At 36.9% G+C, this 17,167-nt stretch overlaps 2 protein-coding genes across 2 annotated transcripts in view; both read left to right on the top strand.

The window, feature by feature from the left end:
• Window positions 1-17,167, top strand: part of LOC140743140 (uncharacterized) — a 129,174-nt gene that overhangs the window by 83,849 nt on the left and 28,158 nt on the right. Inside the window, exon 8 of the mRNA XM_073074198.1 lies at window positions 12,432-12,583. Coding sequence (XP_072930299.1) covers window positions 12,432-12,583 — 152 coding nt within the window. The remainder of the gene's footprint in view (window positions 1-12,431; window positions 12,584-17,167) is intronic.
• On the top strand, window positions 666-5,262 carry LOC140743620 (uncharacterized). Its single transcript, XM_073075044.1, has one exon. The coding sequence runs from the start codon at window positions 2,307-2,309 to the stop codon at window positions 5,229-5,231; it is 2,925 nt and encodes a 974-aa protein (XP_072931145.1). The 5' UTR covers window positions 666-2,306; the 3' UTR covers window positions 5,232-5,262.

Consider the following 17,167-nt stretch of genomic DNA (forward strand, 5'->3'; position numbering starts at 1 on the left):
GGCCCATAGTTACTTTATATTTTTAACAGACTTAAAAAAACGAGGTTTCTTAATTGGACCGTACATAAGTTTTTTATGTATGTTCGCGGATAATTTGGGCGTTAATGAGCCGATTGTATGATTTGTTTTTGTTGGAAAAACATATTTCAAAGGTGGTGCCATTATAAGGAAATCAGGGTCTGATGATGGCAGATCAGAGAAATCGAAGGGAACTTTCAAAAATCTAACTAGTGCGTTTGTAAGTTTTTGCATTAGGTAAGTATTATTATTTATATGTATATTATATTAATGTAATTTTTATTTTTATTTTATATGAAATCAATTGTTGTTTGTTCTATCTAGAATATTTTTTTTATAGTATAGGAGTAGCAGACGAGCATGCAGTCCACCAGATGGTAAGTGGCTACTGCCGCCCATGGACATCTGTAATCAACCCCAGATAGGATTAGATATTCCTACCTGAGGTCGGCCACAGATGCGCCGCTACCCCTGAGGACTGAGCTGGAACGCCTCGGAAAAGTCTGTCTCCCTTACCACACCCTTCAAACTGGAACATAGCAGCGCCTAACACTGCTGTTATTAGGTAGAAATAGGTGTGGGGTGGTGCCGCCGGAGTCAAACCACAAAGGGTTCTACTACTTTGAAAACCGAATCCTCTTCCTCCCGCGGCCCCGACGTGAGCGGACGTGTTTCTTGTGCAGTGCTACGCATTATTAATTAATTCAGTAAACAATTTTTTATCCCGCTCCGTCCCGCCAGTTTGATTGTCTATCTCAAGTAATACTGAGTGCTCGGCGCCATATTTTGTCTCATTCTTGCATCGCATCGCAGACCGTTCGTGATACCTACCGCTTACGTCACAGAAACGCATAAGAAATATTTTTTGCTAACTGCGGTCGGCCTCACCTATGCGTAGACGATCGTTTCTTGCTACGCTCCGTGTCGTACCTTGTGCTACGTAATAAGCTACGTTCTACGGACACTATTATCTGCTACGCCAGTGTTATTGTCTACCAGAAGTATTTCGTAATCCTTTTTTACATATATAATCATGTATCGCTCACCTGGTAAATCGGGCTCCGATTCGAATTTGCGACAAGCCGCAACAAACCTGCAAACGCCACCATCAGCGAGTTTTGTCAGTACGCGCACCAAGCGTATGCGCACAGAAGACTTGGTTACTGACCTCTCCCAATTCAAAGATGAGATGAGGGATATGTTTTCATCGTGGATGTCACAACAGAAAAATGAAACGGCTAAAATTACGTCCAGTCTAAAAACAATAGAAGAATCAATGAATTTTTTATCAAACCAAATTGAAGACGTGAAGAAGACAGTTACTGATATAGAAATTGACAGACAGAAAGATAAGGACTACATATTGCTATTGGAAAATAAAATTGAAGATCTCGAAAAGTCCCGGCGTAAATGCTCTTTTGAGATAAAGAATGTACCCAAGGTAGAAACTGAAACAAAAACTTCCTTACTTAATATGGTCACCCAGTTAGCTTCAACACTCAAAATTGACCTTAATCAAAACGACATAAAGGATATTTATAGAACCTCATCTAAAATTGATAAAAGACCGATTGTAGTGGAACTTGTAACTTATATACAAAAATCAAACATCATAGCAGCAGCAAAAAAATACAATTTTCAGAATAAAAACAATAAATTAAATTCGACTCATCTGGGCTTAAAGTGTTCTAATACACCAATCTTTCTATCGGACCACTTGACGCAAAAAGGAAACCGACTATTTTACCTTGCAAGAGAATTAGCCAGAACAAAAATATATAAATTCTGTTGGACGTCCCTTGGAGATGTCTTGGTGAGGAAGGACGAAAACTCTCCCATCGTTAAAATAATAAGTGAATCACAAATAAAAACCCTCAGTGATTGTGATATTAACACGTGACTATTTTTGGTAAAATCTAATAGGTATTTTTGTTATAATTATTATGTGATGTTAATGTTACACTTACACTCATACACTACTCACACACTCTTACACTATAACGACACAAAAATTATCAGTACACACTTGGATATAAAACTTTACACACAATTTATTTCACAACACAACATTATAATAACATCTTGTTGCCGTCTTTCTACTATTACTTATATTGACACAAATCATTATTTAAAAGTTTCCTATAATCAACTAAAACTAACATCGAATTTTGCGTGTATTTTTAATTTGGCAAAAGTCAATTCCGATTATTTTTTCCCTGGTTACACTAATGAGACCATTTATACCAGTGTGTTAAGTGAAACGATACCCTCTGCCTTCTTGTTTCATAATGGATAGTACGGCCCAAACTAGTGCAGATTTAGACAAAATTGAGGTGGCACAGGCTCTTATGTGCAGGCCTGAGGACTGTTATATTCATCTTGAACATTCGACGAGTTATCTTACCGTCCTCACCCAAAACATAAGGAGCATTTACAAAAATTTAGACGCTTTCCAAGTGACTCTTGACTCACTTAAGTTTGATAGCGACATACTAGTCATGACGGAATGCCACATCACAGATAACAAATCTATCCCTATTCTTAACAGTAATTATAACACACATTATACAACTAAAAATCAAAATCGATGCGACGGGGTTATCCTTTATGTTAAAAAATCTCTTAGCTACAAAGTCACTGAACCTTATATTTCTAATGCTTCTTGTCTTGTTATTACGTTCAAAGATGTTATTTTAATCGGAATCTATCGAACTCCATCTATAAGATCCACGCAGGACTTCACAGACTCACTTCAAAAATTATTGCATTCATATAAAAATTACAAAAATGTCATTATAACGGGGGATATAAATATTGACATCAAAGATAATAGTATTGACCCTAACTGCTCCCACTATTTAACATCACTTTCTTACTTTGGCTTACTCCCTGCACATAGACTTGATACACGTAATGATAAGTGTTATGATCACTTTATGTTAAAAACGGTTTATCCGGCTAAATGTCTTGTACTTACGAATGCACCCACTGATCATTCTACGGTCATTTTAAATTTAATGATTAACCTTAAACGTAACGCCGTCTCGTGCTACAAAATCTCTTTCAACTATGACGCCACCATTGCCGATATTAAAAATAACCTCTGTGATATTCTGGACATACAAGACCCGAATTTAGCAGTTAGTCTCCTATCAACTAGAATCTCTGAAGCAATGAACAAACACAAAACCGTAAGTTCGATCCCTAGAAGGAAACGATGTATACAACCGTGGATTACTCCTGGAGTGCTACGTTGTATCCGTAACCGCGATAAATTACATCTCAAAGTAAAAAAGCACGCTGACGATCAAATACTGAAAATAACTTATACACGATATCGGAATTTTTGTCACAACTTAATCTGTAAACTCAAAAATAATTATGATAAAAATAAATTAGAAAACTCTAACAAAAACTGCAAAACATTATGGAAGTCTATAAAATCTATCTGTAATTTGACTAATAATAAATCTGTTGACTCACACAAACTTGAAAACATATCGTCATCGCCCGTTGAATCTGCTAATTTCATTAATTATCATTTTGCAAATATAGGTAGATCGCTAGCCGAAAACATTAATAAACCGCCATTTCCTACAATAAATCCTAACCTTAATAAAATTTCACCTGCTAATTCATTTGTCCTCTTAAAAACTGACGCCTCTGAAGTAAACTATGTTATAACTAATCTTTCTAATGACTCTGCTCCTGGATCAGACAATATTCCAAATTCATTTATCAAAAGAGCCAGCCATATCTTAACGCCGATTCTCTGCCATATTTATAATCTTTGTTTTGAAAAGGGTATATTTCCTTCTGTTTTTAAAAAAGCCATCGTTACCCCCATTTATAAGAGTGGGAATAAAGAGGACGTAAATAACTATAGGCCCATTTCGGTACTTCCCGCACTATCTAAAATATTGGAAAAGTTAATTAATTACCGCTTACGTAAGTTCTTCGCTGATAACGATCTCCTATCTAAAAATCAATTTGGTTTTAGGAACGGTATCTCTTCAGAGGACGCTGTTTTAGCCCTAACCGAGGAGATTTGTTACCAACTTGATTCTGGTAATAAATGCCTTGGCGTCTTTTTGGACTTATCCAAAGCCTTCGACACAGTTTCTATCCCCATTCTCTTAGAAAAACTGTATCATTTTGGTATAAGAGGTGTTCCTCACTCTTTTCTTTCAGACTATCTTACAGACCGTCAGCAACAATTAAAACTTGGCCAAATTATAAGTAGCCCGACGAATATCTCCTATGGCATTCCTCAAGGTAGTGTTTTAGGCCCTACCTTATTTCTCATATATGTAAATGAGCTCTGTAACTTTAACCTCCCAAATTGCAAAATTTTCACCTATGCGGATGACACTGCACTTGTTTTTAACGCAAATTCTTGGGAAAATATTAAGGTTCTCGCCGAATCTGGAATGCATTATATCTCTAGTTGGTTAAGAGGCAACCTTCTAACGCTAAACATTAGCAAAACTAAGTTCGTTCCATTCTCCATACGTAAAACATCTTTGCCACCTTCTAACTTTTCTTTAGTTGCACACAGTTGCTTAAACCCAACTTCTAATACCTGCCTATGTAATGAACTAACACAATCTAATAATATAAAATACCTCGGAGTCTTTATAGACCAACACCTCACCTGGAATATTCACATTAACAGTATTGCTGACAGAATTAGAAAGCTGATCTGGATTTTCAAAAGGCTTAGGCATGTGGCCAGCAAAGATATCCTCATCATGACTTACAAAGCGTTAGCACAATCAATAATAAGCTATGGTATACCGGTGTGGGGTGGAGCAGCTAAATCACACCTAATTATTCTTGAAAGAGCTCAAAGAGCACTACTAAAAGTAATGTTTTTCAAACCCATTCGTTACCCGACGTTTGAACTTTATAACTCGCTAGAACTGCTTACGACACGCCAAATGTATATTTTAAATTGTATTATGAAAACACATCAACAATTACCGTATACTCCTCAACTTGCATCTAAACGTAGAAAATTCGCAATCTGTAGCGCACAAAACAAGAAAACTAAATTTAGGCATATACAATTTACATCCCAATCTAGTCATCTTTATAACTCTCTGAATAGCAGACTCAACGTTTACCCACTGACACGTATAAAATTAAGACAATATGTAACAAAATATCTACTAAGTTTAAATTACAGTGAAACTGAAAATCTAATTTATTAACTATATATAATGATATAAAATAATTACTATCTACTAATAAGAAACGGCAACAAACTAGTTAACGTTACACAATCTTACACACACACACACCCATACACAACAATACACATCACTCAAACACACATCCTCACACACACACACACACACACACCAACATACACTCACACACGCACATTCAAACATCACAAACGCACGGTGGATATATCAAACTTTGTTATTATTTTCTACATAATATATTATAAGTTGATTCAATTGTATTCTAGGAGGTTTGAGCGGGGTACCCAGTAATACGAGTTGTACTCAGTACAGGGGCCCTGGCAACGTTTTGTAATGTATCTGTGAATCAATAAATCATTTTTTCATTTTTCATTTTTTCATTTTCATTTTCATTTTTGTATATTATTGTGTGGCTTTCCGATACATTTACAGCAGTGAGACTGTAATAGGTGGACGACGACGATATTAATATTTAACGTAAAAATCCTTTTTAAAACAATGATTTATTTCACACAATGTAAAGAAAAGCCCGATAATGAACAACACGTGTCGACAATCGAACTTTAAACAACATTTGCATTCAGGTTGAAATATTTCACAGCCAACGTAGAGCGATTAAACTGGCGAAAACGTATTTCATTATTCAACTCGGACGATTAACGCAGTGATTACAGGTTTTAGGGTTCCGTACCCAAAGGCACAGTATAAGGATCTATACAGTATTGTAACTCGGCCCTGTCCTTGAATTATATACCTACAGGGGCGCTGGGCGAGAGTTCGCGTTAGGGCTGCGCGCCTACAGTATTTTAATTACGTCTTACTTTCTTCTATTTTTTTTATTGTAAATTTTATATTTTAGCCTTTACATAGCCGTTCCTTAGTAGGCGATAGGTTGATTGGCATTTTGTTTTAGTCTAAAAGTAAAATATAAGTTATGATAAATAAGTTACAAATTAGTACGTATGAATAGTGTGGTCCAGAAATAGAGCCCTGTGACAGGCGGACAGACGGACAGACAGCGGAATCTTAGTAATAGGGTTCCGTTATTACCCTTTGGTACATTATGAGTATCTATACAGTATTCTATCTTCATACAAACGCACGGAACGCAAGTTATACCTACGCCCCTCGATTTCGATATGCACTCGGTATGCGAACAGGCGCGAATGTGCCGCAGTGATGAGCGGTCGGTGTGATGGGTTTTAGGCATTTTTTTTATTTAAACAATTATATAACGTCTGTACTAGTAGGTACCATCATAATTTGTTTCTTTTTTTTAAAGATTGGTATTTCGATTTTTTACGGAACAAAGTACCTGTATTCATAAATAAATAAATGTATAGGACGAAGGAAAATTACATATGAATGATAATTTAGTAAAAGCTATTCTCGTTGAACATGAACAAATTATAACTACACTTTTTTTTTGCTTACGAGGGATAAACCTTCAAAAGGTACCTTATGCCGTGGGAGCGGCACGGGATTATGTGGGATTCTTACCGCACTAAAATACCCTCGGTGGCCGTCCTCGGCGCTGCGTTAAGGACTCCGGGATCTCCAGAGGGACGCAACCGGAGTCCTCTTAGCGCGTTGCCACACCGTCTAGTGTGCACGACGGTATGCGACCACACATACCGCCGTCCTTCCCGGGATCGCTGTCCGGACGGTTCGACCTCCCACTCTTGCCACCCGAAACCCCGGAAGCCCCTTTTAGTCGCCTCTTACGACAGGTAGGGGATACCGTAGCCCTATTCTGGTCCCGGAACCACAGGGACCACACTATTCATACGTACTAATTTGTAACTTATTTATCATAACTTATATTTTACTTTTAGGCTAAAACAAAATGTCAGTCAACCTATCGCCTACTAAGGAGCGGTTGTTTTTGGTAGAGCAAATACATATTTAGAAAGGAGGCAAGCAGGTGTATTGTTATTTATTAATTAGCTTGTCAGTTAATGCCCCGCTATTTTTTAATTTCATTCATTTTTTCCAATTTAATAATATCCAAATAATAATCCAAGCAATGTGTTTGAAGGTGGTAGAACCATTTGTGGTTAGACTACGGCGGCACCACCTTATAACAGCAGTGTTAGGCGCTGCTGTGTTCTGGTTTGAAGGGTGTGGTAAGGGAGACATACTTTTCCGAGGCGTTCCAGCTTAGTCCTCAGGAGTAGCGGCGCATCTGTGGCCGACCTCAGGTAGGAATGTCTAATCGTATCTGGGATTGATAAAAGATGTCCATGGGCGGCAGTAGCATGCAGTCCATCTGATGGTAAGTGCCATCAGATGGACTGCATGCTCGTCTGCTACTCCTATATTATAAAAAAAAAAGTTTTGTCTTTGCATTTATGATTTATTTCTTGTTTGAACTAATTTAGGTTAATTTTCAAATAATTAAAATGGAATTTTAAGTTACTGTTATCGGAGTTTCCGTCAACACTGATGCAATATTGACAATTTGATTGAATGTAATTTCGAGTTGAATCGAAACGATGTCTACCAAAGAGAAAATCGTGTTAAATATTGAAAAGAACTTGTTAACAATAGGGGAGAATACGTCACGGAACAATCAGTCGTTAGCTTGTATTGAAAGAAAACCTTTTAAAAATGGCAAGAACTTATTTACCAACCTATCATCAACACTGGTTTTCCGTTTGCGAACTGAAACCTACGTATTTGCATATTCCAGTAAAATTCGTTTTCCTCAATTATTTGAACTTTTCCCAATACAGACAATGCCAAATATCAATTCGAGGTTGAAATTCACGTTTTACTCCGTCGCTATTTTGATTTCCCTCGAATTTCCAATGTGATCTCGAAATTCATTTCAAAATGTTATATCAAATTGTTATTTGCATGAATGTATTTTTGAAAACAATGTTCTATAAGGATTTTTGTTGAAACGTTACAAACTACAAACCTTTCTTTCCTCAATAAATGCCTCCTCACATATAAATAACATAATTAAAAATTATATAGTTAAAGTTTTGTACGGATAGATGCAATAAAATTTTATAAGTTATCTCGACAACGAGTTGAAGACTACATTTTAAATTTGACGTAATCTACACTACAGTTTATATCGTAACTAAATGTAAAGAGTAAACTTGGAATCCGACGCGTTTCTGACACTCGATCCGAAAGCGCCTCCGGCATTGCTCATAGTAGGAGAGCTGGCACCAATTTTTGGGTAGGTATTTGAGGCAAGTTGAAAACTTATCACATACCTCTCCTATTATACCCCAACACGGAACTCTCTTTTTGAGAATCTTATGTGTTAGTTATGTATAATACCCTATTAAAATTTCAAGTTGCCTCAAATACATTTTTTATATGTGTTTTCGAAATATTTTTGCACGCGTCTGACAATGTTAAAACCCCGACTAAATCGTCTCGCTTATTTTTTTTATTTTTTAAACTTTGAACTATAATATATAATACATAATTATAGTTTAAAAACTAAAAACCACGCTAAATTCGCACAAGAACAATCGTTAATCCGGGTTCCTGACGATGCAGATGAGGAGAATGGGATAAAATTATTAAAATCGTGTATTGTCATCGGTTCTTGTTAATTGTTCAAAATTATAAATTAATCGGACTGTTCAAAGTGGGTAAAAATCGAGTTCAAAGATTTCGTCTCATACATACATACATTCATACATAGATACAAACCACGCTAATAAAAGCGTGGTAAAAATTGCATGTTACCTCGATATATTTTGCGAAAAAAATATTTAAAAAAAATATGGGTAAGGTAGGTAATAAATATATTATTTGTTTTATTAATTTAGTTTAAGTTATTATAATATTGTAAATAATTTTAATATTTTTGTTCAATAAGTTAGGGGTTGATTTAGTACCGCCACTCACCATCCACGTCTGCAGTTCCGTGTTGGGGTATACGAGTAAAAGTATGTGACAAGTACGTGACAAGTTTTCAGCCTTCCTCAGATACCTGGCCAAGAATTGGTGCCAGCCCTCGGACTATTATTCCTCGTATGTTTGACATTTGCTCGATTAGCGCGCGACGGGTGAGCTTTCGTCGGATTTGCCCCGGGGTTTGCGAACGGGGCGTACAGTATTTGTTTTGTCTATCATAGACGTGTAAATTAATATCTTTTGGTGATTGCGAAATGTGAATGCGAATTATGTTTTTTTAGGCAGGTATTTCGTTCCACTTTTAAGATAAGATATTGTGATGTTCAATTAATAGAAGTACCTACCTAAATTTTTTTTCGACGATAAGGCAATTTTAAATACAATGCCCATAAGTACTCTTAGTGAGTCTTTCTAGGGTTCCGTACCCAAAGGGTAACGAATGAATCCTATTATAAATCCGCCGCCATCTGTCCGTTAGTCAGTATGTCACAGAGCCCCTATGTCTTGGTCTAAAAATTAAATGGGAAAATAGGGGACTCCATACAAGAATCTGTATTTTTCGGAATATTTCATACTAAGTATTAAACCACAATAAGAAGTTTAAATTTGCACAATGCACGCTTGACTGTCTGACTTCTATAGCTGCTATAATAGTATATTTAATAGTACAAAAAAAAAAAAGAAAAATAATGAATATTTGGTGGTACGGAACCCCCGGTGTGCGAGATCGACTCGTACATTGCCAATGTTTACGTGTCCAAGTAAAACAAGAGAAGAAAATTATTGTCATCACAATTTCTCTCGATCCTCATATAGTATCCGGCGGCCTATTTCTGCCATAACAGCAGTGTTAGGCGCTGCTGTGTTCTGGTTTGAAGGGTGTGGTAAGGGTGAGATACTTTTCCAAGGCGTTCCAGCTTAGTCCTCAGGCGAAGCGGCGCATATGTTGCCGACCTCAAGTAGGAGTATCTAATCCTATCTGGGGTTGATTACAGATGTCCATGAGCGGCAGTAGCCACTTACCATCAGGTGGGCTGCATGCTCGTCTGCTACTCCTATATTATAATAAAAAAATAGTGCTCCACTGTAGGTATTGTCGGACATGTCTGCTGCGCTAAGTAGGTCCCAGTTATAAAGGGTAAACATTTTCAACAGTGCCATGTTTACTAAGTACTGTAAGTCAATAAAAAGAAATGTGTGTATTTATGAATGTACGTAATAAGTTCTTTAACGTTATTATAAAACTATTCTATCTATGAATTTAAAATAATTGAACCGAACAAATGACCAATTGACGACAGTTAATACATACTAAGTATAAATAAATTATGAACTTCACCCACGCAGAAAAAAATATGTGTTACATGTCGACTTTGTCATTATGTTAAATTTTATTTAATCGTTAATAATAGGTGTGAACGGAAATAACATTGATTCCGAAAAACAATACCACATTCTCCGACGCGGCACGTGTAATTATTGCTACGTTATAATTAATTAATAATTGGAACTCGGAATATGTACCTATAAACTAACCACCACTCATGATACCGGTTCATTCCACACGATTCGCTTATTTCATTGAAATTGATAAATGACCCGTTGCACGTGTGCACCTACGCGTGTTCGTGGTATTTCCGGGTTTTGGATGTAATGACGAATATCAAATAAGTACATCATTTTTATATATATGATATAGGAGTAGCAGACGAGCATACATTCCACCTGATGGTAAGTGGCTACTGCCACCCATGGACATCTGTAATCAATCCCAGATAGGATTAGATATTCTTACCTGTACCCTTGGTATAAGTTTTTACGTTTTCTCGAAAACGTTCAACGTTTGCGAGTTCGCTCACACAGCGCTCCCGTGGACCTTCTCGGAACTAAAGCTACTCTAGGTCAAGTTCAACATCAATCCATTATCGATTTCCGTCTGGGCGCCCCTCCAATAAGACGACCGACACGATCCGACACGATGACTTTCATCGTGTCGTATTGTGTTCGTCTTATTCACTTAAACTTCTCGCTCTGGGCATAATAAACTGAATGACAGAACAAATGAAGAAGTGAAGGATGAAGTATAATAATGTCAATTATTGTCCTCTCACATGGAATCTTACGTAGGTAAACATTTATAAATACCAATACGGCATCGATGTACCAATGAGATACTGGGACAGCGAAATACTGTGAAGTACATTTTTCTTATGCGTCCACTGATGTAATCGCCGTTGCTGTGCCGGTGTCGTGTCGTCCCACTAAAGAAGAGCCCTTTGCCTTTTTCTGTATCACATATTATAACGTCGCTGTGTTTTGGTATGAAGGGTGTTGAAAGTACCTTATAATTAGATAGTTTTTTTTTTCGCATGCGTACATATCTAATGAGGGACGGAGAGTGGAGCATACTGAACGGTTTAAACATTTTAATGCATATTATTGGCGGAATGTTGTGGAGTAGTTTACATTCTAATTTAATCACGTAATAATTATAATATCTACGTAGGGAATTTAAGCATACTTTTCAATTCATTTTGTTGGAGCGTCGGTTTAGACTCTCTAAACTTAACCACCTGGCCACAGCCAACAGCGGCGCGGCGAGCGGGGCGGCGAGCGGCGCGGTGAGCGTTGAGCGGTGAAAACAAATGTAGGAGAATGTATGAAGCTGGCCACAGCTAAGAGCGGCGTGGCGGGCGGTGCGGCTAGCGGCGCAGCATCAGTCGAGCGGTTGAAACAAATATCGCGCGGCGGAGGCATCGGCGGACGTATTTGAAATAAATAATTTTGTTTAAATCGCGCGTTAAGTTAAAATGTATGGATACAGAACAATTTATCAGTGACTTGCTCTTAAATAGAACTTGCTCTCGTATATTAAAAAAATATACCGGGATAGTTCCTGTATTCATGAGTGTGAAATTCGCCAAGTTTTCTTTTTTGGTTAAGTGGGTGCGCCCCTATTCTTGACTGAATAATATCTTGAGCTAAAAACGCACTCGTTTGGAGGCAAAGGTGACATTTTTTAAATTACAGTAGTCCTAAATACCTCCACCGCCGTCGCCGTTGTGGCGAGCTGTGGTATACAGCCGCTCGCTGCTCCGCTCGCCTCTCCGCTCGCCGCCCCGCTCGCCGCTCCGCTCGCCGCCCCTCTCGCCGCTCCGCTCGCCGCACCGCCCGTAGCTGTGGCCGGCACATTAGAGGAAGCCAGTAGCGTAGGTGCTTGTAAGGGTTACCGGTTTGGATCTGCATCATATTTAGATTTGTTATTAAGGTATTTTCATATGATTTTTGCACCTCTTCATAATCCATTATGTATTTTAGATATTTACAAGAGAAAAAACAACTGCGCAGTGAACTAGAAGCGGATGAACGCGAACACATGAGACTTACAAAGGCACTTGACGAGAAAGGACAGCTCATTATCGAGATGAAGACCTCGTTGCAGCAAATTAATCAGCTTCTATCCAGCGTTGGTGAGCTTTTACGTTTAAATTTGCTTTAAAATGTAAAAGACGTTTTAATGTCATGGCTCAGAATGTAATAATAAACATCTTCTGTGATAAACATTTACAGCCTTATTAATAAAAACGCTTATTTAAGGCATCATCTAAAGTTACATTTGGACTAGTTTCCTAATCTTGCAGTAACAAAATATGAACTTCGTTATAACAGTGTCATTAATAAACATGGAGTAACCGCGGACTAACAATGTATTTCTTAGGGTGGGTTGCATCATGTAACTTTAACATTTACAGAAGCCTAACCAACCGTCAAATCCATGGTTAAAAATAATTAGTTGCACCATTTTCGTTGAGGTTGAAATTACGTCATAACTAATACTTAACTTTAACCGCTCGATTTCGATCGGTTAAAGTTACTGTATTTGTCAACTTCCCTATCTGTCAATGTCGACTAAAAATTGCGGTGACAACGACCCAAATGACGTTAATGATAAATCAATTGATGCAACACAGAATTTTTACATTCCATCGCTACCGTGAAAGTTACTGTTATATTTAACTTTACGCAAACTTTAACCGGGCTTTCGATGCAACCCACCCTTAGTCCGGGTTTACCGAGCAATATAGCAACCCTCAAATTTTAAAAGTAAAAGGTATGAGTCAGTGAATGAATTAATGTACAAAAATTCAACGAATTGAACGAATGTTCAAAAATTCAATTCACGAATTCAAACTCGACAGCTTTCAAAAGCTCAAATGCCTAAACTCGCTACTAGCAGTTTGTCGTTATATTTAAAATACGTAAAATATTAAAGCAACTGCATGGAAAATGAACCACAAAAAACTCGCTTGATTAACTGGGATGAAGAAGAAAAGCCAAGTCGTATCGATAATTATGTCATGGACTTTATTTGTAAATGTCGTGGTATAGATGAAAAAAAAATTTATTCCTTCAGCAATTATTCTGAAATAACCGAAAATAAGTCCCTGGATACAAACTCCAATAAAATCAAATGTAAAACATGAGAGGATCACCAGAGGGAAAGGAGATTTTTTTATCAACGCCAATGCAAATTAAAAATATTATTACCATGATAATGTCACTTACCATTGATCTACGCTTAGTCAATCGTTAAATTATGTAGTGACACGGACTAACTTTTACTCTAAGATTAGACTCGGGGTAGTTTACTTCCTCCCAACTACGTATTTTTAATTCTGAATGCGGATACCTTTTGATTACGACGAGTTTTAAAGTTACTCTTGCTTTAATCAACATTTATGAAAAGGCAGGCTCAGAGGCGACGTAAGTCGTCGGCGACGTGGGGAACCTGTCCTCCTCGTCCACTCCTGTTTCTTGTTAGGAGTGAGTAATCTTAGTAAAGATTACTAAGATTCTTAGTAATTACTACTAGTAATAGTAATAGTAATTACTAAGAATCGTAATAAAGATTACTCACTTCTCTATCTCATCTATGGTATAACAACGCAAGTTTCCACGTACGCCCTAAGTTGGAACGTATCGCACGGGCATCTATAAGAGTGCATGTGGGGGGGGGGGGGGGGTGTCGTTTTAAGTTCCGCACGAATCAAAAACTGTTTAAACAGGAGGACCATTTTTCGCCGGACAGATGTTGTCTTATCAAAGCTATGTTCGCGCCTATGTTGTTTCGATGAACCATTTCGTTTTTACTACACAATTTAAATCGGAATATGGCATGCTTAACATTGTTGTTCTAGGGATTATTACGTAGGTGTAGGGGTGGAGGCCATCCGTACTCACACTACTATCTAAATATATATAACTCAAAGGTGACTGACTGACATAGTGATCTATCAACGCACAGCCCAAACCACTGGACGGATCGGGCTGAAATTTGGCATGCAGGTAGGCATCCGCTAAGAAAGGATTTTGATCAATTCTACCCCAAGGGGATAAAATTATTAATATTCCTTGATGAAGTAATAAATTTCAATCGACCGCATTAAGTACCTTAAACCGTTACCTTTCTACTCGTTTATGTTTGCTGCACTCTAGAATTCGAAGCACTGTGAACATAAAGTCGGCGAAGCAAAATAAATACCATTATGTGACCATTTCAGCTGAATTACTCGCGATCAGACTGTAAGCCGCTTTCAACCACTTAACTTAGTCGTACCAACAACAAGCTTGTTGGTGTTGGTGTTGGTGAATTTAAACACAACAAAACCAATAATGAAATCTCATTTCCTAGCCCTCAACTAACAAAGTTACCACTGGGTACATTTTAATCAAAATTAAGTGTGGGTAGTTTACCTGACTGGATCGCGGTTTACTCACTGCTGTACAATTTTCGTTTATTTTACAGAGGACTTAAAGTTTGCACGTTGTACAAGTGTTGAAATAGTCTCATTTGTCGGATTTCACTTGATGACGTAATCGTACCTTCATACAATTTTGATTGAGATTGACAAATCCTGTATCCGTTGAGTTTCTAAAGAGGTTCATATAAATTTACGGTTGATATAATTTACATATAAGGGGCTCTAGCCCCGCTTCAGAATGTAAAATAATTAACTTAAGTCCATCCATGACCGAAGTGGTAAAATATCCGAAATTGACGGACTTTTTATAACCGACTCATTACTTAATTCGGAGATTGTATACTTATATTTATTTTTATAAAAGCCTTTCATTTCGCCATCAAAAAAATATTAAGCCCTCTTTACAATATTATATTTTTCACAACTATGCATCGCGCGGATTATACGAAAATTTCAACTTATATTTATTTTTATAAAGCCTTTCATTTCGCCATCAAATAAATATTAAGCCCTCTTTACAATATAATATTTATCACAACTATGCATCGCTCGGATTATACGAAAAGTTCAGTTTAAAATCTGAAAAATGAATATTATTTGTTCCGTGTCCGGCGTTTGTGAAAAGTACTCCTTTGTGTTTACATCAATGTGATGCTGTAGGTACTGTAAAACGGAATCCTGCAGTGTTTCGAGTGTGAAAAATTTTTGTTCATATAACGGTATGTGGAATGAATAGATCCCATTTAAATGACATATTTTTAAGTACACGGTAGTATTTTCAATCATATACGTTGGAGTTTATTTTTTATGGTGTCGAGACGACCGATACTAATATAGTTTTCGTAGCCGGCAACATTTTTCCATTTGGCCGTGAACTGGAGAAAAGGCGCAGTCGGTTTTGACTTATTGGTAGCACATCTTAGTTTTACTTTTTTCTAACACACGTATTTGTATAGACACAAATCGTAAGCATCTGGCATGCACCACCCCATGGTGATTCGACTTTCGCGACTTCCGATTGCGACCATTCGCATGCGTTCAACCTGTAATTATGGTCGTCACAATTTAATAGGCCCATTTTGACACTACTGCCATCCTAATGTCATTAATGTTTTAAACTAACTTTTAAAAAAAAATACAATTTACGAGCGATGCTTTATTTAATCTTATAATTATGATTTAATTTTTACATTACACCTGAATTTATATTCTTATATCCTTTTTTTTTAATATATAGATGATTTAGGAAAATATTAAATAAATATTCTGTTTACAAAATATTAAGTAATCTATACAATACGACGTGGGGTTGTAATCGATTTGTCGTAAAAATCGGTTTCTTTGGTTATCAATTTGTACATCATATGCTTAGTGCCTAGCGATGGCATGTGTCAAAATGGGCCTATTAAATTGTGACGACTATGATGAGATTCTTTCAAATCACGCGGGTCTCGATGAGACTGCAGCGAGTAGTTTTTTTATAACAGGCAGTATGTCAGTAAAAAGGCATTTAATGCAATGTTCATGGATTAATAAGAATGTCTAATAATTGATTTTGGCAATGTATTAACTAAATACGCAATCGGCTCCCAGTCGGATTAGTCGTGTCCATTGAACAGTATTGTCGCAAATCCTATTGCGTTTCTGCACGATAATGGCTCTCTATTCAGTTCAGTATCAAGCTGATAACGATTTGCTAATTAATCTGCCGTTTTGGGAAAATTGGAAGGTGCATTTTTCAAATAATGTAATAATTATATTTAGATACGGTAGGGCTAGTTTATTTATAATTAATTAATTTACCCTTCGCAAACATTCTAACCTATGTTTGCACAAGTGGATGGTGGTTAGGCTCACTAAACTCAACTCTCCCTATTAAAAAAAAGTTTTGCGTAATATACAGGTTGAATTTCCATAATGTGCACATATTGAAACGGGCAAAATTAAACCGCATTTTGTCGACAAAAAAAATAAATAATTTTTTTTTGGGTTTTACGACCTTTTGAGAATTTTTTTTATTTTTTTTTAAACTAAGAGGTACCAGAACCTGATAACCCTCTTAGTTTCAAGTTATAGCGATTTATTTACTTCAGGTGCACAATTCCCAAAAAAAAGTTTCAAAAGGTCGTACAATCCCAATTTTTTTTGTATGTATATTTTTTTTATGCATTCACCAAAGTGCTGTTGTGTTGATGTTACAAACAGATGCTTTAGGTTTACGTATATATTTGTAATCGAGCGAGCGAAGCCGCTCGATTATTATGTTGATGTTACAAACAGATGCTTTAGGTT

Source organism: Epargyreus clarus, unplaced genomic scaffold (assembly GCF_041222505.1).
Source record: "Epargyreus clarus isolate Ecla_fem2 unplaced genomic scaffold, WU_Ecla_fem_2.2 ptg000007l, whole genome shotgun sequence".
Taxonomy (NCBI): domain Eukaryota; kingdom Metazoa; phylum Arthropoda; class Insecta; order Lepidoptera; family Hesperiidae; genus Epargyreus; species Epargyreus clarus.

Excerpts from the sequence above, each read along its gene's own strand:
- LOC140743620 (XM_073075044.1), top strand. The coding sequence starts at position 2,307 with ATGGATAGTACGGCCCAAACTAGTGCAGATTTAGACAAAATTGAGGTG.